Raw genomic sequence first — 23,942 nt, 5'->3', positions numbered from 1 at the left:
GGCAGGATTCTTGTCAGTGTGGAGGAACAGAGGGATCTTGGGTTCCATGTCCATAGATCCCTCAAAGTTGCCACCTAAGTTGGTAGGGTTGTTAAGAAGGCATGCAGTATATTGGCTTTCATTAGCAGGGGGATTGAGTTTAAAAGCCAATGGGTTATGCTGCAGCTGTATAATGTCCTGGTTAGACCACACTAGGAATACTGTGTTCAGTCCTGGTCATCTCATTATAAGAAGTTTGTGGAACCTTGAGAGAAGATTTACCAGAATGTTGCCTGGACTGGAGGGCATGTCTTATGAAGAAAGGTTGAGGGAGCTAGGGCTTTTTTCTTTGGAGCGAAGAAGTATGAAAGGTGACTTGATAGAAGTGTACAAGATGATGAGAGGCATATATGCAGTTGATAGCCAGAAACTTTTTTCAAGGGGAAAATGGTTATTATGAGGGTCATAATTTTAATGTGATTGGAGGAAAATTTAAGGAAGATGTCAGAGGTTAGTTCTCTACCCAGAGAGGGGTGGGGGCATGGAATGCACTGCTGTGGTGGTAGTAGAGTTAAATGCATAAGAGACATTTAAGTGACTCTTGGATAGGCACATGGATGATAGTAAAATGAAGGATATGTAGGTTAGTTTGATCTTAGCGTAAGGTAAAAGGTTGTCACAACATTGAGAGCTGAAGGGCCTGTACTTTGCTGTACTGTTCTATGTTCTGTGTAAATCTGTTTGAGTTTCTTGAGATGAGGGTGGGGATGTGGATTGTGTTGATTTCAGCCACACCTTTAGAAAGTTCCTACATGGGAAACTGATAAAGAAGGTAAAAGCTCATGGGACCCAGGTAACTTGACAAGATGGATCCAAAACTGGCTTTGAGATAGGACATTGTGGTGGAGGTTGTTTGTGTGATTGGAGATGGGTGTCAATGGTGGACCACAGGGATCAATCTGACGTTCCTTCAGTATTGGGCATAAAAGATCCTGTGGCACTATTCAAAGAAGAGCAGCAGCATCCTTCCTTATCCTATGCTCAAAATTAATCCCTTGGCAATCACCACCAAAATTTCGTGTTAATTTCACTCCTGTTTATGAATCGTTGCTGAACACAAATTGACTGCCAAGTTTAACAAGACAACAGTGACTATGGCCTGGATTATTACCTTTTTTTATGGAGGGGGAGAAAGAGAGAGAGAGAGAGAGAAAACCCCCTCCACCACCCCCCCCTTTATCTCTCTTTCTCTCTCTCTTCAAGACAGAACTGATGAGTATAGCCATAAATCAGAAGTTGAAAATCTACCTTCATGCTTCAATGGATATACACCTGGAAAATTAATAATGAATTCATGAAGTAACTGGCAATAATATGGTGATGGGTGACTAATTGTGTCACCTAACATTGATTGTGTTTTCTGTATAAAATCCAAGAACAAAGGCATTGCCGGTCATTGTGCCAGTTATAGAACACAAACAATTACTTTTCCCCTAAATTGATGGACATTAAAATTAGGAGTTTTATCAACTGGTGGATAATTGTCAACATCAGTTTTATGATCAAGAGCTAAACTGAAAATCTACCTATGCTTTTCCATAAACATTAAATGAACCTGTGACTGATTTGGTTAAGGGCTAAATTCTAAGCATCAAATAAAGCTAATTTTTAAATCCTAAAGATATTCTAGAATATCCATGACTGGGTCCATGGGAAAATAAAAATGTACTTAACAGGAAAAGACTGTTACATTTCATCTGACCAAAACTTATTTTGTCAACCATTTTAATTCTTAAGAATAACTAAAAGCACGCCAAGCAACAGCATCAGTTTTAAACAAATGATCACCTTGTATATTTTCTAAAATTAATTAATATTATGAGTTGGAAATATCAAGCAATCAAATAGTTTGAAGTCTGACAGAAACAATAAGATCAGAGGCATGATGATGGAGACTGTCAGATAGGGTGGGGTGGGTAGAGTTTTCAAAACCATTCAATCAAATTTTACTCACTATCTCTGGTAATTATGTTAAAAGCTTGAGGCAGGACATTTTTATGATCAGCTAATGGTTTTTGATCATCATACTTATTGGTGTGTCTATGTAATAAACACACCACTAAGTTAGGGTCTTGGATAACTAAGTTATATTATAATTCCTCAGTATTTCCTGTGTTAAATTTTACTTTCTCGAATCTGGTTAAGTAAAAGGCATGTGTCTGATTTACATGAATAATTTTATCGATGTACCAATAGAATTGCCTGAGTTTCAAAAGAAAATGAGAAGAAAGTTGATCATATTTATTTGGTTTTTTTTGTCTTAGAGACACTATACTAGTGATTATAAATAGAGAACATTGAGAAGTTTGAATAAGGGTCACAGCACTCTGTACCTACCATTTTGAAAATGTTAGTTCTTTTGTTGTAATGCAGTAATGAGGAAGAAAGTTTGCAGTTTTTTCCATCAAAGCTGTTATCATCCTAAGAAGTTACTATCTTAACCAATAGTAGAAAGCAAAATCGTTACTAGTGTCGATCAGGTCCACTCAGTATGTAGCTGTTCTGGAAAATCACTGTGCACTTTAGTTATATTTTAATAATTACAGTTTGGAATACTTTGTAGTGCAAGAAAATAAATATTTTCAAAAGGGTCAAAGAGTGTTTTGGCCTAAAGATTGCTGATGCCAATAATAATGGACAAACACAACTTATTTTTATATCATTCCTTTGCCTGCTGCTTTCACAGCAGCAATAGTTTAAATGAGTTAATGCTTCCATTAACATAACAGAGTAAAATCATCTGAACTTTAATTTTCACCCATAGCACTTTCCAGAATTTTTGCTTAATGATTTCACAACATAAACACTAAGATTTTCAGTTTCGCTTTTCATCAACCTACATTATTTCTGTCTTTAATGGGAATATTGAGTTTGTATATCTGTATTAGTGCCAAAATAGCATGTAGGCAATTCTCACAGGTTTTATTTCCTTTGAAATCAACGGGTTGACGATTTGGTGATTCTCAGTTGATGTCATTTCATAAAGTTACATCTCAAGTGGGTAAACGTCATGATCAGATGATCACAGACATGCAAAAACCTAATCATAATGTTTGAAGCTGCATTGCATGCTGCCCAACAATGAGAGAAATAAAACACAGGTTAATATTTAGGTGTGATCCTTTATCAGAGCTGAGCCTTTAGAATTTGTTTGTAATGTACTAATTTCCTCTTATCCCTGTTGCAGGTTACATACTAATTATTTATTTAACATAGTTCAATTATTATTCCCTCTTTGTCTCAGACCATCTTCCCTTCACCAGCCTTGGGCAGCTGTGTGATCCAGAACAAGAATAGTGAACTGACCTTAGCTTGTGAACATACAATATGGCCCTAATTGGTAACATATTCTAAGTGTTTTATAAATTCTAATTCAAAAATGACATGATACTCTTGAAATTAGAATTAAAAGAAAAGCAACTGCAATCTGTAAAGTTGTATGAAGTCTGTGCAACACATTTCACTTTCATGTTTAAAATAACTGGGAATCATTCAGGTAAAATTTTATTTGAATTGAGAAGTAAAAATTACAATTAGCAATAAAATGCTAGAAAGATGCACTGAATAAAGTCTTCAGCAAATTTCTATGGGACAAGATAATGTCTCCCAGTCACAGCTGATGTTGAAGACCAGAGTCAAAAGGTGTGGTGCTGGAAAAGCACAGCAGGTCAGGCAACATCAGAGGAGCAGGAGAGTTAACGCTTCAAGCATAAGCATTTCATAGGAATGAAGCTCTTCATCTTCCTAGTGAAGAGCTCATGCTCGAAACATTGACTTTCCTGCTCCTCGGATGCTGCCTGACTTGCTGTGCTTTTTCAGCTCCACACGTTTTGACACTGCTAAATAGTCAACCTAGTTCGAAACAAAAAACTGCAGATGCTGGAATCTAAGGTAGACAAGCTGGAGGCGGGAAGAACACAGCAAGTCAGACAGTATCAGAGCTGGAGAAGTCAATGTTTTGGGTGTAACCCTTATTCAGGAAATAATAAACCTATACACCTTTAGCATATACCCACATCCACACCACTCAACCACTCAACTCCTCATCTGTGCCCCTAAATAATTTCTAAATTCAGTAATTTGTAAATTTACCAAATTTGACATCCAAAAATAGTCCTTTGATACAGTTTAAGTTTTACTGCCTATCTTAAAGGTTAAGCGACTCAAGTAGTTATGAGCAAAAACAGAAATTGCTCAAGAAACCTAGCAGCTCTGGCAGCATCTGTAGAAAGAGAAACAAAGTTAACGTTTTGAGTCCAGTGACCTTTCTGCTGAGTTGCTCCAGCAATTTCTGTTTTTGTTTTGGTCTTCAGCATCCACAGTTCTTAGTTTTATTTTAGCAGGTTTTTGGCTGCAGTTTATTTTTAATTGCTGTGTTTTTGCATATCATTAGGTCAGCTTTTCAGAGGTTGCTTAGGTTTTCTGAAGCTGTTGGTCAGCTTTTATTAGTTGTTAAGGTGAGCATATAGTTTGAGCTGAAAGGCAAAGATATATTGCATAATTACTGTATTAAATTTGTTGATAGTTATGGTCATCACCAATGAGCTAGTAGCGTTTTTTATCGAAAATCTATAAAAAGCTATCAGCTCCCTTCAGGCCAATTGTATCTATAAAACCCTTCAGTGCATTCTATTTATCCTCAGTATTTAATGTGAATGAGGTTACAGAAATATTCAAATGCAAGAAGGCTACCATGAGTAATAGTAAGAGGGGAAATCGAGGACGTGATTGTCGGTCCATGGGAACCAAGAGTGCAGGATGGGATACATTCAATTCAGCTTCCTTCTTTTCAGCTTAAAATAGCAACTGGATCATTGCATTGTGATAGTCTGTCAGTCTTTTATAAATGTTGAAAAATAGTTGTTGACAAGTGATTCTGTGCATTCAATACCCATTGTTTTCCTTCTTTGATGTGCAAGTGATGAGTATGAATGCAGCAACAATTCACTATAAACCAGTGAAGATCCCTAGATATGGCCAGAGACTCCAAGGATTCTTTCTTAAAACAAAAATCTGGATCCATTCAAAAATTGAGTTTATTATATATCTGAATTCGGATTCAAGCACAAATATCATCATTCCAATCAGCTATAAACTCAACCATGTACAGAGGAAAATATGTCACCTTGGGGCAGCCTGGTGGCTCAGTGGTTAGCACAGCTGCCTCACAGCACCAGGGACCCAGATTAGATTTCACCCTTGGGAAACTGCCTGTGTGGAGTTTGCATATTCTCTCCTTTCTGCATGTGTTTCCTTTGGGTGCTATGGTTTCTTCCCACAATCCAAAGATGTGTAGGTTGGGGTGGATTTTCCCAAATCTTTGGTATTAGTGATGTGCTTGAAACCAAAAACATCCATTCTCCTCTGGCACTGAATATGACATATATCACAAAAAAACAATTAAGTAAACCTGAGATTTCTTACTATGTGAATACTTCCAGTAGAAAAAAAATCCATGCAGTGCAATTATGATTAAATTATGATTTGATATTTTTCAAGTTGGATTTTCATTTGGCCAAACAACTTTATAATTATAGTATTGTAGGTTCTATTTACGCATTGAATTAAATTAACTAGGTCTCAGACTTCCACAGTATAATCTTTGCTGTATGTAAATTATTCATATCGTGTCACAACTCCACATGTTCAGTTCTCGTTGATATATTGGTTCAGAGGTGACATGTTTTCACTTTTCATTTGCAGGTGAAGTTTGTCGCAAATCATATACACAGTTTTCTAACCTATGTCGTCATAAAAGGATGCATGCTGACTGCAGAACACAAATCAAATGCAAGGACTGTGGTCAGATGTTCAGCACGACCTCCTCATTAAACAAGCATAGACGATTCTGTGAAGGCAAGAACCATTTCACTACAGGGGGATTATTTGGTCAAGGCATTACTCTTGCAAATGCTCCAGCTCTGGACAAGTCCAGTCTGGTTAACATGAATCATAGTAATCCTGGTCTTGCTGACTATTTTGGTGCAAATAGGCACCCAGCTGGACTAACCTTCCCAGCAGCCCCTGGCTTTCCATTTAGCTTTCCAGGTTTGTTTCCTTCAGGTCTTTACCACAGACCACAATTGATACCTGCCAGCTCACCAGTGAAAGGACTATCAGGCACAGAGCAGAACACCAAACACCCAAGCCAATTGCTGACATCACCACAGATCCTCCCAAGCACACCAGACATTTTGAAGGCAGTAAATCGGCAGTCATCCTCAGATGAGGTACAATCAGTCAAAGTTCCAACTGACAAGTCATCTGAAGAGAAGCCACAAGGTAAAACCAGTGATCATTCGGAAAGCAGTGACCTTGATGATGTTAGCACACCCAGTGGCAGTGACTTGGAGACAACATCTGGATCTGACCTGGAAAGTGACATTGAAAGTGACAAAGAAAAAAACAAAGAAAATGGTAAAAGTGCAAGTGATAAAATCAACAGCCCTCAGGAAGCAGTCCCTATCAACAACAATAAGAAAGAATTTTCCAACCACTCACTTTTTTCCCCTCCACTCGATGAACAAATTGCTGTGACAGGAGCAGTTAATGATTCGATAAAAGCCATTGCTTCTATTGCAGAGAAATACTTTGGTTCTACTGGACTTGTTAGCATGCAAGATAAAAAAGTAGGGCCACTTCAGTATCCTTCTATGTTCCCATTTCAATTTTTCCCTGCGTTTTCTCAACCAATGTATCCATTCCCAGATAGAGATTTAAATGCTGCTGTACCCTTAAAAGTAGAACCACAATCGCCAAGTGAGCTGAAGAAGCTAAGGAGTGGGAATCCTGAGTCACCATTTGACCTTACCACCAAGCGCAAGGAAGAGAAACCAATGCCAGCTGTGACCTTAAAGCCACTGGTCTCCCATTGTGTCAGTGAAGAGCAACCACTGGATTTAAGCATGAGCAGCAGAAGCCGAGCTTGTGGAGGCACACAGATAGAACCAAGGAAAAACCATGTGTTTGGGGAAAGGAGGAATTCAAGTGTTGATCAAGCCAAAAGCTCAGACCATTCCCTGCAGCATGCCAAGCCAACCCCTTTCTTCATGGATCCTATTTACAGGTAAGGCAGTATGTTGCATTTGGTTTGATAGTTTAATGAAAATTTAAATGAACATGTTGAAAACTATGAGCATTCTTATTCCACAGATCAAAATAATATAAAGCAGAGTAATTCCATGGAGTCAATTTTCAATTTGAATGCAACGTTGTAATTTTCAATAACCAATCAAACCATACTTGTAGTAGCTCTGCAGTCTCACAGTTTAATATTATAAGCCTCACACTAACTTCTCATTGGTTGGAATACTCTAGTTAAATTTAAAAATCACACAACACCAGATTACAGTCCAACAAGTTTATTTGGAAGCACTAGCTTTCGGAGCACTGCTTCTTCATCAGGTGGTTGTCCAATTAATTTAGTTAAAATCTAGTTAAACTTAGAATCATAGAAGCCCTACAGTGCTTAAAGAGGCCATTCACCTATCAAGCCAGCACTGACCCTCTAAAACATATCCCACCCAGATCCACACAACCATCCCTAACCCTGCATTTCTCATGGCTAACCCACCTAGCCTACACATCCCTGGACACTGTGGTCAATTTAGCATGGCCAATCCACCTCACCTGCATACCTTTGGACTGTGGGAGGAAACCAGAGCACCCAGCAGAAATCCATACTGACACAGGGAGAACATGGAAACACCACAGTCCGCCAATGAACGGCCTGCTTCCACACTGTAGTGATTCTATGATTCTACAGTTCCACACAGATGCAGTCACCCATGACTGTGGATCAAACCCGGATCCCTGGCACTGTGAGGCAGCAGTGCTAACCGTTAAGCCACCATGCCACAGGTAGCACATTTGTTTTATTCCAGTTCAGAAGCGCTTCATAAATTCCAAGTTATATTATCATTATTTAAAGGAATAACATTCATTATATCAGGATCATATGTTACAGTTCAGTTAAACTATCTTAGTATGCATTCCTCTTGCTCACAGCTTCACCTTCATCTTTATTAGTTTATGATTAAGTATATTAAATTAACAATCATCGGTAAAAATTTCTCGTTTTAAAATATTACATCTCATTTCTCTTTATACAGTGTCATCTACTGAAAGCGTCTCACTACAAAGCAAAACAACAAACCTATTTCTTTGCATCCACCAGTATAACATTACACTAACTCATAGATTCACAATGAAGTAAAATTCCCAATGTGCTTCTCCTTACTTCTTCTATGTGGCTGGCTCTTCATTTGCTCCAGAGACCTGTATCCGATGGTCTGGCTGAGCTTACTGTCTACAGAATCACAGACATAAAAAAAAATTGACCATGACCAAAAATCATATTTTTAGAGATTTGCTTGCATCAAACTTTGGACTGGTTAATAATTGCTTTGATTCAGGCAATAAACTGATTAATATACTGCCCTTTGTATAGGCTTTTCAAAATGGTTTCAACAACTGAGATTAATTTTGTGAATTTTGTAAACAATTTTGTCAAAGTAGAGTGGAGAAAAGGAAACTTTCTGACCCAGTTGAAGCACTAAAGGAGAAGTACATGAAACCTACTCCTGGTTTCTTATTCCATCCACAGGTAAATCAACTTCCTTATTAATTGCATTAACATTAATGAAACAGGACCAATGTTATTTCAGACTAATGCTTTTGGATTATTATGTTTTGATAATATCGTGTATTTGTTGTGCAAATCTAAGAATGTCACACCTCCCCAGCACACTGTATTTGTGTATATTGTAAGTCAGAGATAGCAAGTAACATTTAGAATGATTTTTTATGAAACGTGAGGACTATTATGGTCCAGTTGCACAGTTATATTATTGTGTTTTATACATAGATGTACAAAGCAAGGAGTACTCTTGTGTTACTGTTTATTATCAAAAGGTATCTTGAAACCCAGTTATGATTCTACAGTTCCATGTTTGTGAAGGGATTACATTCAGTGAACAACTTATTATTGTTTATTATGTGACTTGGAAGAAGAATATGAGTTGTTGTGGCCAAATTTGTTCATGGGGGAAAATATGAAGAGGGCAAAATCTGTAAAAGGATATTGGTAGGTTAAGTTTAATATAGTCATAAAGATCTACAGCCCAAAAAAAGTCCTTTTGACCCATCACGTCAGCAGTGGTCAACTCAACTACCTCACTTTTCTAATTCCATTTCCCAGCACTTGGCCCATAGCCTTGTATTCCTTGTCATTCCAAGTGCACATCGAAATACTTCTTAAATGTTAGTGATCTTTGAGAAGATTTGTAGCTCAGGTTGATGATAAGTATGTAAGTTAGCTTGCTGAGCTGGAAGGTTTGTTTTCAGACATTTCGTCACCATGACTAAGTAACATCATCAGTGAGAGTCTCCAGTGAAGTGCTGCTGGTATGTCCCACATCCCAATTTGTAGGTCGTAGTTTCTTAAAGTGGGTGATGCCATTTTGTTTTTTTTCCCAAGGGAAGGTAGATAGGGTCTAAATCGATGTGTTTATTGATGGAGTTCTGGATAGAATGCCATGCCTTGAAGAATTCTTGTACATGTCTTTGTTTTGCCAGTACTAGGATGTATGTGTTGTCCCAGTCAAATTGGTGTCTTTCTTTGTCTGTATGTATGGAAACCAGTGATCGTGGGACATGTCTTTTGGTGGCTAGTTGGTGTTCATGTATCCTGGTGGCAAGTTTCCTGCTTGTTTGTCAGATGTAGTGTTTTCTACAGTTCTTGCATTGCATTTTGTAAATTACATTGGTTTTGCTGGCAGTATCAAATGGACGCTTCACGTTCATTTGTCGCTGTTTAAGTGTGTTGCTAGATTTGTGGGCTACATGATGCCAAGGGGGTCTGAGTAGGCTGGAAGTTATTTATGATATGTTTTCAATGTAAGGTAATGTGGCTGTAGTTTTTGATTGTGTTGTGTCTGCTTGTTTGGGTTTGTTTCTGAGGAACCAGCGGGTTGTGTTTACTGGGTACCCGTTTTACTTGAAAACATTGTATAGATATTTTCCTTCTGCTGTTTGTAGTGCTTGGGTGCTGCAGTGCAATGTAGCTCATTGAAACAATGTCTTGATGCAGTTCTGTTTGTGACAGTTGAATGTACAGTTAACGGAGAGCTTCAACCCAGCGTCTACAGAAAAACAACAAACACAGACCAAATTATTCAGAAGCTTGGGATGATTGCTTCTGAAGTTAAGTATTTGGTTTGTGTTAGTTGTTTTCCTGTAGATGCTGGTTTGAAGCTCTCCACTAACTGTATGTTCAACTGTCACATCTAGTAATGAGAGATGTTGTCGTTCTTCTCCTCTTTTGTGTATTTGATGCCTGTCAGGATATTGTTGACGGTGTATGTTTCCTCTAATTTGTCCCATTTTGTGATGACAAAGGTATCATCCACGTAGCAGACACAAAGTTTGGGTTGGGTAGGTGGGAGGGCAGCTTGTTCAAGTCTCTGCATTACTGCTTCTGGTATGAGCCCTGATGGTGGTGGTCTCATACCGGAAGCAGTAATGCAGAAACTTGAACAAGCTGCCCTCCCACCTACCCAATCCAAACTTTGGGTCCGCTCCGTAATGACACCTTTGTTATCACAAAATGGGACAAATTAGAAGAAACATACAACACCATCAACAATATCCTGACAGGCATCAAATTCACAAAGGAGGAGAACGACAACATCTCTCATTCCTAGATGTGACAGTTGAACATACAGTTAGCAGAGAGCTTCAAACCAGCATCTACAGGAAAACAACTAACACAAGCCAAATACTTAACTTCAGAAGCAATCATCCCAGAAAGACATTATTTCAATGAGGTACATGGCATTGCAGCACCCAAGAACTACAAACAGCAGAAGAAAAACATCCATACAAGCAGACACAATGCAACCAAAAACTATAGCCACATTACCTTACATCAAAGACATATCATAAATGACTTCCAGACTACTCAGACCCCTTGGCATCATGGTAGCCCACAAACCTGCCAATACACTTAAATAGCGACTAATGAATCTAAAGGATCCATTAGATACTGCCAGTAAAACTAACGTCATTTACAAAATGCCATGCAAGAACTGTAGAAAACACTACATCGGACAAATAAGCAGGAAACTTGCCACCAGGATATATGAACACCAGCTGGCCACCAAAAGACATGACCTACTATCACTGGTTTCCATACATACAGACAAAGAAGGACATCATTTTAACTGGGACAACGCATACATCCTAGTACAGGTGAAACAAAGACATGCATGAGAATTCTTCGAGGCATGGTAGTCTAACCAGAATTCCATCAATAAACACATCAATTTAGATCTCATCTTCCTTCCCATAAAAAAAACAGAAATGACATCACCCACCTTAAGAAACCAAGACCTATAAACAGAGATGCAGGATATACCAGCAGCACTTCACTGGAGGCTCTCACTGATGATGTCACCTCGTCATGGTGACGAATCGTCTGGAAACAAACCTTCAGTTTAGTGAGCTAATTTACATACTTTCTTCTAAAATGTGATGAGGGTTTCTGTTTCCACTATCCTTACTGGCAGTGAGTTTGAGATTTGCATCACCCTCTGGGTGAAAAAGGTTTTCTTGTCATCTCTCTACTAAACCTTCTATCCCTTACCTTAAATCAATGTCCATTGAGTGGGTAAACATATGCCAGTTTGAGAATAATATGGGAAAATGTGAGATTGTCTACTTTTTCATTAAGTAGAATAGAAAAGTCAGATATTTAAATTGACAGCCTGTAGAATGCTTGAGTAAACAGGGACAAAATGAAACACAAAATGTTAGCATGCCAACACAGCACATAATTAGGAATATGGCTTTTATTGCAAAGAATTGGAGTTTAAGCATTGGGAAATCCTATAACATTCCTTGGAGTTTCGGCAAGGCTGCACCTAGCATATTGTGAACAGTTTGGTCACTGTATTATATGCTTGGAGATAGTTCTGAAAATGTTTACTACATTGATCCCTGCAGGAAATACTTTCATTTATATAGCACCTTTCACAGGTGTATTACATCTTAAAAATGCTTAACAGTCAATGAAGAAGTTTTAAAATGTAGTCACTACTGCAATGTAGAACAGACAAAAAACAACTCACACACAATAAACTCTCATAAACAGCAACAGGTACGATTTGTGATGTTCACTGAAGAATAAACGTCCATGACTCTCAGAATCTGTTACATTCAACCAAGCACGCAGCAGTGGGGGTGTGCGGACAAAGTTGGGATGGATCACTTTAATGTCTCAACCAAAAGATTCATGCCCAACAATGCAGTGCAGCACAGCCATCCCTAAGTACCTCATTGGAGTATCAGTGTAACTTTTTGTGCTCAAGCTGTAGCCTGGAACTTGATCCAGAACCTTGTGATAAAAGACTTGTGTGTTATGAGGAAAGATTGAGCAGGTTCAGTCCATATTCTGTGGAGCTTAGAAGGACAGAGGTGATTATATTGAACCAAGTCTTCCAGCCAGCAGTGATGCTGTGTCTTGGGAATCATCCTGTGCTTATTTTTTTGTGCAATTTCAGCAGCGATCCAGGAGGAAGCTAATGCAGAAAACAGCCCTCTCGTTTTACAGTCTCAGCTGTCCAATTCAGGCACATATTTTAAAGCTCTTAAGCCTTTCAGTGGACAAGTGAGTGAGTGTATAGGGGAGGCAATCACCTTGTGTCAGGCTGAATGGAGATGGATAATTAGGTCAGGGACCTTCCTCTTGGGTTTAAACTTGTAGCCAGTTATGGGTGCACGGGAGATCGGTTGTTATGCTGGCTTGAGTTGCAAAGCAGAGCAGGACCCATACAGTTAATGGTAGGGCCCTGAAGAGTGTTTTTGAACCAAGAGACTGAATGGTCCAGGTGCATAGTTTCATGAATGTGGTATCGCAAGTAGACAGGGTGGTGAAGAAGACATTTGGCACGCTTGCTTTCATTAGTCAGAACATTGCAGCGGACAGCTGGAACTGACAACTGGAAGAAGCAGATTCAAACCACTATAAATGCCGGAGGAAAGATCACAGAAGCGCTTCACAGGAGGCTCTCAAGCACCGAGGATGTCACCTGGACAGGGGACGAAACATCTGCGACACAAATTCCTAGCTCGGCGAACACAACCACAACGATGAGAACCCGAGCTACAAATCTTCTCACAAACTTTGGTCAGAACATTGACTGGAGGATTTGGAATGCAACAGTGTTGCAGCTGTAGGATAGGTTTAGAATACTGCGTACAACTCTGGTTGCCTTTCTAGAGGATGCAGAAAAGATTAACAAGGATGTTGCCAGGACTGGAAGGTTTGAGTTATAAAGAGAGTGTGAATTGCCTGGAGCTTTTTTTCTCTGGAGTGTCACAGGGGTAACCTTATGGAAGCTTATAAAATCATGAGGAGCATGGATAGGGTGAATAGCCAAGGTCTTTTCCTGAGGAGAAGGAGTCCAAAACTAGGGGGCATAGGTTTGAAGTGAGTGGGGAAAAATTTAAAAAGAATCTGAGGGGCACCTTTTTCCCAGAGTGTGGTGCATATATGGATCGAGCTGCCAGAGGAAGTGATGGAGGCCAGTACAATTACAACATTAAAAGGCATCTTGATGGGTAAATGAGTAGGAAGAGTTGAGAGGGATATGGACCAAATGCAGGGAAATGGGATTGTTCAGTTTGGGATGTCAGGTCAACATGGATGAGTTGGACCAAAAGGTCTGTTTCTGTGCTGTATAACTGAATGACTTGTTGAGTCCTTATCTAACTTGAGATCAGTATAAGAGACTTTGATGTAATGTCCTGGACAGCACACATCAGGCTATCAGAAAGTTCTCAATCTGTGCACGTGTCAGGAATTTTCCAGGGTCCCAACACATAACTGAGGCTTCACTTTAGTGCTTTCACGATCCTGAGGGAGCTTGTCAGGGAAGATGCTGAGAGAATGTCTCCCCTTGTGGCAATAGGCGAGGCAATGGCCTAGTGGTATTATCGCTAACCTTTTAATCCAGAAACTCAGCTAACATTCCGAGGGACCCAAATCCTATCACAACAAGTAGGAGAATTTGAATTCAATACAAAAAGAACCCACTGATGACCATGAAACCAATGTTGATTGTTGGAAAAACCCACCTGGCTCTCTGGAATCCCTTTAGGGAAGGAAGTCTACTATTTGCACCTGGTCTGGCCAATGTGTAAGTCCACACCCCAGCAATGTGGTTGACTCTTAAGTGCCTTCTGAAATGGTCTAGCGAGCCACCCAGTTGCATCAATCATTACAAAGTCTCCACAATGAATTGAAACTGGGATGGACAAGCTGACATCGACACATACATCAAAGAAGACAACAGCAGAAAAGCCCTGTCAACCCTGAAAAGTCCTCCTTACTAACATCTAGGGGCCTGTGCCAAACTTTGGAGAGCTGTTTCAGAGATTAGCCAAGCAACAGCCTGACATAGTCATACTCATGGAATCACACTTTACAGTCAACAACCTGGATATGTCCTACCCACCGGCAGGAGGGGACAGTACAGTAGGATACAGTCAGGAGGGAGCTGCCCTGGGAGTCGTCAACACTGAATCCAGAACCCATGAAATTTCATGACTTCAGATGAAACATGGGCATGGAAACCTCCTGCTGATTACCATGTACCGTCCTCCCTCAGCTGATGAATCTGTACTCCTTTATGCTGAACAACACTTGGAGATTGGCAACAGCAGAAAATCTACTCTGGGTGGTGGATTTCAATGTCCACGACTAAGAATAGCTCAACAGCAGCTTTAATGATCAAACTGGTTGGGCCCAAAAGGACATAGCTGCTAGGCTGGGTCTGCAGCAAGTGGTGAGGGAACCAACAAGAGGGAAAAATAAACTTGACCTTATCCTTACCAATCTGCCAGCTGCAGACGCATTCTGTCCATGACAGTATCAGTAAGAGCAACCTCAGTCCTTATGGAGACAAAATCCCACCTTCACATCAGAATACCCTCCAATGTGTTGTGTGGCATGATCACCATGCTAAATGGAACAGACCTCAAACAGACCTAGCAACTCAAGACTGGGCATCTATGAGGCACTGTGACCATCAACAGCAGCAGATCTGTACTCCAGCACAATATGTAACCTTATGACCTGGCATATCCCCCACTCAACCATTACCATCAAGCCAGGTGATCAATACTAGTTTAAAGAAGAGTGCAGGAAGGCATGCCAGGAGCAGCACCAGGCATACCTAAAGATGAGGTGTCAACCTGGTGAAGCTACCAAGCAAGACAATTTGCATGCTGAAGAGTATAAGCAGCAAGTGATAGACAGAGAAAAGCGATTCCACAAACAATGGATCAGATCTAATCTCTGCAGTCTTGCTACATCCAATCATGAAGTGAGGTGGACAATTAAACAGCTCACTGGAGAAGGAAACTCCACAAAAGTCCCCATCCTCAATGATTGAAAAGCCTAGCACATCAGTGCAAAAGACAAGGCTGAAGCATTCACAGCCAGAAGTAAACAAAGGACAAAGGACAAAACAGCGCAGGAACAGACTCTTCAGCCCTCCAATCCTGGACTGACACACTTTGTCTTTCCATACTAAAGCTGTCTTCACTTACAGGATCTGTATCCTTCTATTTCCTTCCTATTCATGTATCTGTCTTCAAGTGCTTCTTAAATGCTGCTATTGTATCTGCTTCCACCACGTCCTTTGGCAGCGCCTTCCAGGCACTGATCATCCATTGTGTGAAAAACTTGCCTCACATACCTTTTTTAAACTCCTCCCCCGCCACACCTTGAACCTGTATCCCGTTGTAATTGACCCCTCCAGCCTGGGAAAAAGCCTCATACTTTCCCCTCTATCCATGCCATTCACAATCTTATAAACTTCTATCAGGTCACCCCTCAACCTCTTGCATTCCAGTGAAAACAAACCCAACCTGTCCAATCTTTCTTCATAGTTAAAATCCCAGTACCAGGCAACATCCTGGTAACTTTTTTCTGTACCGTCTCTAAAGCACCCATATCCTTCTTTTAGTGTGGTGACCAGATCTGTATGCAGTATTCCAAGTGTGGCCGAACTAAAGATCTATAAAGCTGCAGCATAACTAGCCTATCATTATACTCAGTGGCTCATCCAATGATGACAAGCATGCCATAAGCCTTTTTTTTTAATACCCAATCTACCTGCGCTGCCATTTTCAATTATCTGTGGACCTGCACACCTGGACCCCTCTGCATATCAATATTCCTAAGGGTTCTGCCATTCACTGCATAATTTCCACCTGTACATGACCTTATGAAATGCATTACCTCACATTTGTCTGGATTAACCACCATCTGCCATTTTTCTGCCCATGCTTCCAACTGATCGATACCCTGCTGTATCCTCTGACAATCCTCCTCACTATCCGCAACTCCACCAATTTTTGCATCGACCACAAACTTACTAATTGGAGCAGCCAACGTTTCCTCCAAATCATTTATGTAGACCATGAACAGCAGACGTCCCAGCATTGTTCCCTGTGGAACACCACTAGTCACAACCCTCCATTCCAAAAAGCATCTATCACTACTGTCTACCTCCTATGACAAAGCCACCTTTGTATCTGTCTTGCTAGCTCACCCCGATATCATGTGACTTCACCTGGCTGAGTGCTTGATCCACCTTGACCTCCTCCAGTGGTCCCCAGCATCAGAGGTGCCAGTATTCAGCAAATTCCATTCACTCCATGATACCAAGAAACGGTTCGAGACACTGGATAATACAAAGCTACAGGCTCTGACAATATTCCAGGAACAGTACTGAAAACTTGTGCCTCAGAACTTGCTGCCTCCCTAGCCAAGCTTTTCCACTAGTTACAACACTGGCATCCATCTGACAATGTAGAAGCTTGCCCATAAAAAGCAGGACAAAACCAAAAACAGCCCCATCAGTAAAGTAATGGAAGGTGTCATCAACAATGCTGTCAAGCACCACTTGCTCAACAATAATCTGCTCAGTGACATCAGAGCCACTCAGCTTCTGACCTCATTATAGTCTTGGTTCAAACATGGACAAAAGAGCTGAATTCCAGAGGTATGGGGAGAGTGACAGCCCTTGACATCAAGGCTGCATTCTATTGAGTTTGGCATCACGAAGCCCTGGCAAAGCTGGAATCAAAGGGTATTGGGGGCAAACCATCCATTGGTTGGAATCATACCTGGCACATAGGAAGATGGTCATGGTTGTTGGAGGTCAGTCATCTCAGCTCCAGGATATCTTTGTAGGAGTTCCTCAGGGTAATGTCCTTGGCTGAACCATCTTTAGCTGCTTCATCAATGACCTTCCCTTTATCATAAGGTCAGAAGTGGAGTGTTCACACATCACTGCACAATGTTCATCACCATTCATGACTCCTCAGATACTGAAGCTGTCCATGTTCAAATATGTCATTACCTGGACAAAATCTAGTCTTGGACTTACAAGTGGCAAGTAACATTCACACCATTCAAATGCCAAGCAATGACCATCACTAATTAAAAAAAATCTAACCACTGCCTCTTGTCTTTCTTGCCTCTTGTACACCTCACCATCAACATCCTTGGCGTGGCCATTGACAAGAAGCTCAACTGGAGTTACAACATAAACATGGTGGCTATAAGAATACCTCAGAAGCTAGGAATATTGTGATGAGTGGCTCGTCTTTTCATTCCCCAAAGCCTACCCATCATCTACAAGGCACAAGTCACGAGTGTGATGTGCCACTTGCCTGAACCAGCGCAGCTCCAACAATACTCAAGAAACTTGACACCATCTAGGACAAAGCAGCTCGGTTGATTGGCACCACATCCACAAACATCCACACCCTCGACCACCAATGCTAAGTGGCAGCCATGTTTCCTATCTACAAGATGCACTGCAGAAATTCACCAAAGATCTTTTGACAGCACCTTTCAAAACCACAGCTAACTCTATCTAGGAGCAGATACCTGGAACACCACTACCTGCAAGTTATCACCCAGGGAACTGCCATCTTTACCTGGTCTGGCATACATGTGACTCCAGACCTACAGCAAAGTGATTTACTTTTAAACTGCCCTCTGGACAATTAGGGATGAGCAATAAATCCTGACCTAGCCAGCGATGCTTCATCCAATGAATGGATTAAAAAATATGTCCCTCACATCCTGACTTGGAAATATATTGCCATTCCTTCACTAATTCTGGGTCAAAAACCTGGAACTTCCCCCCCCCCCCCCCCACAATCCCACCCCCCACCCCCCACAATGGCATTGTGGTCAACGTACAGTCTCTGGACTGCAGCAGTTCAAGATGGCAGCTCAACAGCACCTTCTTAAGGGCAACTCGGGACAAGCAATAAATCCAGGGCAGCCAATGATGTTCATGTCCCACAGATAATTGGTTTTTAAATCCAAAACCAGGGATGCAGTTTTAATTAAATTGGAGACAAGGAGGAATTTCTTCTCTCTGATGATAGTGGCAGTTCAAAATTCTTTATACTAGTCAGTTCTGGAGGTTGGCCTATTTAATGCATTCAAGTCTGAGATTGACAGATATTTTATATATGAGAGTGCTGGGATATATGAGGAATGAAAGTAGAGTTTAGGACAGAATTAGATTGGCCATAATCTTATTGAATGGCAAAGCATACAAAAGGGACTGCATAGCCTAACCTGCTCCAGTTCTGATTTTCTACCTTCTTAGTAAAGTACATGACACGTAGTAATATCCCATGAATTAATATTAACATAGAAACATAGTCAATAGGTATTGGAGTAGGCCATTCAGCCCTTTGACCCTGCACCATTATTCAATGCCATCATGGCTGATCATGCAATTTCAGTATCCCATTTGCCTTCTCCTCATACCCCTTGATCCCTTTAGCCGCAGGGGCCACATCCAGTTCTCTCTTGAATATGTCTAACAAACTGGCCACAGCATCTTTCTGTGGTAAAGAATTCCAAATATTCACAACTCTCTGAGTGAAGACATTTTTCCTCATCTCAGTCCTGAATGGTTTACCTCTTATTCTTAGACTGTGACTCCCCAACATCGGGAATATTCTTCCCGCATCGAGCCTGTCCAATCCCATCAGGATTTTATATGTTTCAATGAGATCAATGAGATTATGTATTGTCTTGTATATAAAAGTATTTTCCTGCTGTATTATTGTCTGTCACTGTAGGTTATATGTAGGAATGTTTCTCCGTGACACAGTGAATCTCAAACTCATGTTGAAGCTGGATATTTAATCTTCCAGTCCTAATAAAAATATAGCTTACCTTAAATGTCACTTGAATTTCTAGCCTCCTTCCAAACAAGGGAAAAATCTGTATCAATTAATTATGAATATGAAAGGAAATGAACAGTTTATCCAAATCATAAAGTTTTGAAGTAAATCAAAATGGAAATATTAATATTATTAAAAATATTACATGTGTAGAATGTTTTTGATTAAAAGGTTTTCTGAAAAATTGTGTTAGCTTTCTCTCAAAGCCCACATTTCAGTGTCCCAGGATAATTTGACAAAAACATTTATAGAATATGAAGCAGTTTATTGTTTCACTTTGTTTCATACTAACAATATTGAAGTGTCAGGTTTGTGCCTGATATTGCTCATGTACTTTGACCCTCTTTGATCTTAAAATATCAGTAAGCAGTTACATGTGATTACTGTGTAGGCAACACTCAGTCTGGTCTCTCAATTTAACCATTTTGGAACTTTTGAGAATTAAGTTGAGAGATGTTTATGGTGCTCACATTGTTCTTAAAGCTCATCGAGAAGTGGAGTAGATTTTCAGCTTGCATAGCCTGGCATAGAAGTGGTGTTGATCAGTGCCAGTTATAATAGCCACCTGAATTTCATTTTCATGGAAAGCAAGATGAAAATCTTATTTGTATTATTCTGGGTTCAGGTTGTAAACAGGGAAACTGCATTCATGTGAATTCAATTGTCCTGAGGCAAATTGTATCATTATGTCACTGGGCCAATTACTTAAAGATCCTTAACTATAATTACAAACAATCGATTCAACTACTTTTTTTGCATTTTCCTTGGACATTTATTTTTCCAAGGAATGGCAAATGCTGCTGAATTTTCCTTTACAGGCCAGTAATCCACATAGCTTAAAAATGTGTTGCTGGAAAAGCACAGCAGGTCAGGTAGCATCAAAGGAACAGGAGAATTGACATTTCGGACATAAGCCCTTCTTCAGGAATGAGGAAGGTGTGCCAAGGAAGGATTTGGGGGAGGGGCGTTGGGAATACGATAGGTAGAAGGAGATTAAGGTGAGGGTGATAGGCTGGAGAGGGGGTGGGGGTGGAGAGGTCGGGAAGAAGATTGCAGGTCAAGAAGGCGGTGCTGAATCTGAGGGTTGGGACTGAGAAAAGGTGGGGGGAGGGGAAATGAGAAAGCTGGAGAAATCTGCATTCATCCCTTGTGGTTGGAGGGTTCCTAGGCGGAAGATGAAACGCTCTTCCTCCAGGCGATGGAGGAGGCCAAGGACCTGCATGTTCTTGGCAGAGTGGGAGAGGGAATTAAAGTATTCAGCCACGGGGCGGTTGGGTTGGTTGGTGCGGCTGTCCTAGAGGTGTTCTCTGAAACGTTCCGCAAGTAGGCGGCCTGTCTCCCCAATGTATAGGAGGCCACATCGAGTGCAGTGGATGCAGTAAATGATGTGTGTGGAGGTGCAGGTAAATTTCTGATGGATATGGAAGGATCCCTTGGGGCCTTGGAAGTGAGGGGGGAGGTGTGGGTGCAAGTTTTGCATTTCTTGCGGTTGCAGGGAAAGGTGCCGGGAGTGGAGGTCGGGTTGGTGGGGGGTGTGGATCTGACGAGGGAGTCGCAGAGGAGTGGTCTTTTCAGAATGCTGATAGGGGTGGGGAGGAAAATATATCCCTGGTGGTGGGGTCCGTTTGGAGGTGGCGGCAATGTTGGTGGGGTGGTACGTGAGGACCAATGGAGTTCTGTCCTGGTGGCGATTGGAGGGGCGGGGTTCAAGGCCGGAGGAGCGGGAAGTGGAGGAGATGCGATGGAGAGCATCGTCAACCACTTCTGAAGGGGAAATTGTGGTCTTTGAAGAAGGAGGCCATTTGGGTTGTTCGGTATTGGAATTGGTCCTCCTGGGAGCAGATGCGGTGAAGGCGAAGGAATTGGGAATATGGGATGGCATTTTTACAGGGGCCAGGATGGGAGGAGGTATAGTCTAGGTAGCTGTAAAATTGGGAGTCAATCGGTTTATAGTAGACATCCGTGTTGAGTCGGTCATCCAAGATAGAAATGGAGAGGTCTAGGAAGGGGAGGGAGGAGTCTGAGACGGTCCAGGTAAATTTGAGGTCGGGGTGGAAGGTGTTAGTAAAGTAGATGAACTGTTCAACCTCCTCGTGGGAGGAAAGGGTGTGGGGTGGTGCCAGTGTAGCTGCGGAAGATGGACTGTTCCACATATCCAACGAAGAGGCAGGCATAGCTGGGGCCCATGCTGGTGCCCATGGCTACTCCTTTGGTTTGGAGGAAGTGGGAAGATTGGAAAGAGAAGTTGTTCAGAGTGAGGACCAGTTCAGTCAGTCAAAGGAGGGTATCAGTGGAAGGGTACTGGTTGGTACGGCGGGAAAGGAAGAAGCGGAGGGCTTTGAGGCCTTCGTGATGGGGGATAGAGGTGTACAGGGACTGGATGTCCATGGTGAAGATAAGGCGTTGGGGACTGGAGAAGCAAAACTCATGGGGGTGGGGGAGGTGGAGGGCGTGGGTGGTGTCCCGAACATAGATGGGGAGTTCTTGGACTAAGGGGGACAGGACCGTGTCAAGGTATGCAGAGATGAGTTCGGTGAGGCAGGAGCAGGCTGAGACATTACACTGGTCTCTCAATATAAACTGCATCAAGACTCAGAAGGCATTTTTGAGAAGGCAATCAATTATGTGTCACCTCTGGAAGCACCACCTTGACTAAGGACTGAAATCGGCTTCCAATCTGGTCAGCCTTTGCATCAAGTGAGAGTTGTTGATGTAAACTGGTGAAAAAGAGTGAGCCTCAAGGTGGATGTGTCATCTGAAGATATTTTAATAAAACTGCATTTTAAAAAGTAACAGCAGCTACTGGTCCATCAGGGGAATGACACCTCTTACAGGGTGACTTGTAGTCACACCTGTGGCCACTCCAGCATATTGATTGTTAATGTCGACACACTGCTTCCTTACCTCCCACTCCTTCCAGAAGTCAGCTCCATGCTGTGGCGCAGTTCTGGTCACTGCACCAAGGCTTGCTGGCTCAAAATCCCTATTGAACAACCTCAGCCACAAACTGCAGCACTTCACAGTTCACCTCCACATAGTGAGGGCATCTCAGGATGAGAATTAAATGTTGAAATTGCCAATGATACACTTATCCCCAAAAAAAGTCTGAATGACTAAGAGAATATTGAGTCACTGCTTTGTCAGCCACATTCAAATCTAAGGTTGTATTATCACACAATTACAGTTCCCTTTAGTTTGGTCAACATTCCCCAAAGGTTGCACTGTGTAAGTGGGCCATTAGCTGAAACATCCTTTTATTGATTGTCAAATAGTGCAAGTGAAGGCAATCCAATGAAGTTCATTTTTAGTTTCCATTTTTCCAACACTAGAAGATAACCAGTGAGACCAAGGACTTAGAATGTAATTTAAAAAGTGTTTGAGGGTGAGGAAATGACAAAAATAAGAATTCATGACTCCCCTAGTTCCTGTTTAAGACTGTAGTACTTCTGATCCTTGTCCCATTCCTCAGTTATGAACCATTTCATGAGGGCAGCCTGCTGTGATATCACTTACTCAAAGTCCTTAACGAGAAACAAAATATGCTGTGGCAAATCCAATCATCCAAATCAGAGACAGAGTGTTCTGACTAAAGGAATAAGAAACAGATGAGAAATACTTATTCACAGTCACTAATTGGAGAGAGAAACACATAATGTGATGAAAGGATTGATTAAGCCCCTGCCATTTACTTTAACTTTGAAATAAACGTTCCACATCCAATCAGCAATATTCAAAGCAGTGGTGAGAAGACCGTGAATAATAAGCCATATCATTCATTTCTAGTCATGCAGTTTTAGTGCAGCACTGCTTTATGAATGATTTTTCTGCACTGATTGTGAATCTCGGTGCATAGGAGCTACTGCGCTTATTTTCCAGGACAAGTTCTATGAAAATTGGTTTCACTTTAAAACATCTGCAAAGTATCTGAGTATGCAAATGCAGTTATTTGGGGTAATTGTTTACAGCTATTTAACTGGTGGTGGTGCCTTCCTCATTACCATGGGGAGAGTCTATGCACCTCAGTGTTTGGAAGATTGCTTTCCAGGCCTATTAGGGACAGAATAAGGACTTTAGCTACCCAGGTCATTGACAAGCAAGAAACACCAGTCCTAGTTTACAGTCCTAGACATTGCAGAACATATTGAGCAATTCACCCAACTGGCACTTTTCTCATTCTGCTACTGCATTTGGAGCCTTGTGATCTAATCACATTTTTATCCCCCTTAAAATCTCCCAGGATTTTGAAAGTCTCCTGTCAATTTCCCCCTCCTTGTTCTTTTCTATTTCAGTGAAACACTTTCTTCAAAATGTTGAGTTGGGCCTTTGACACTGTCCTGAGCCTGACTAATGTTGATCAGTCTTGTGACATGCCCACGTTTCTTATGAGTATGATTCTACGGTCTGATATCTAATTGTACAAGAGTGTTATCCACTCATGTAAACTACATTATTGGATTCTAATGTGAGCTGAAGAATATGATATATGGTACTTCTCTAACTTTGTCACATGTTGAATAAGAAACATTTGCTAAGACAGAGATATAGATTACTAAACTATTTTGATTCACTGGTAACAAATGAACCTAGAGTATAACAGTAAATTCTACTCCATCACT

The 23,942-nt window shown here is 41.1% G+C and overlaps 1 protein-coding gene across 13 annotated transcripts in view; it reads left to right on the top strand.

Annotated features, from left to right (window-relative positions):
* mecom (MDS1 and EVI1 complex locus) overlaps positions 1 to 23,942 on the top strand; it is a 1,146,298-nt gene that overhangs the window by 1,010,584 nt on the left and 111,772 nt on the right. For 9 of the 13 annotated variants that reach the window (XM_072571879.1, XM_072571873.1, XM_072571875.1 and 6 more), the window contains 2 exons: positions 5,743 to 7,105; positions 8,554 to 8,644. In XM_072571879.1, the coding sequence (XP_072427980.1) occupies positions 5,743 to 7,105; positions 8,554 to 8,644 (1,454 nt within the window). The remainder of the gene's footprint in view (positions 1 to 5,742; positions 7,106 to 8,553; positions 8,645 to 23,942) is intronic. The other 4 variants (XM_072571878.1, XM_072571874.1, XM_072571876.1 and 1 more) reach the window with 1 other exon arrangement.

This window comes from Chiloscyllium punctatum, chromosome 6 (genome assembly GCF_047496795.1).
Source record: "Chiloscyllium punctatum isolate Juve2018m chromosome 6, sChiPun1.3, whole genome shotgun sequence".
NCBI lineage: Eukaryota > Metazoa > Chordata > Chondrichthyes > Orectolobiformes > Hemiscylliidae > Chiloscyllium > Chiloscyllium punctatum.
Note: the sequence above shows the minus strand (reverse complement) of the source record. Positions and strands in the feature narration are given on the sequence as shown.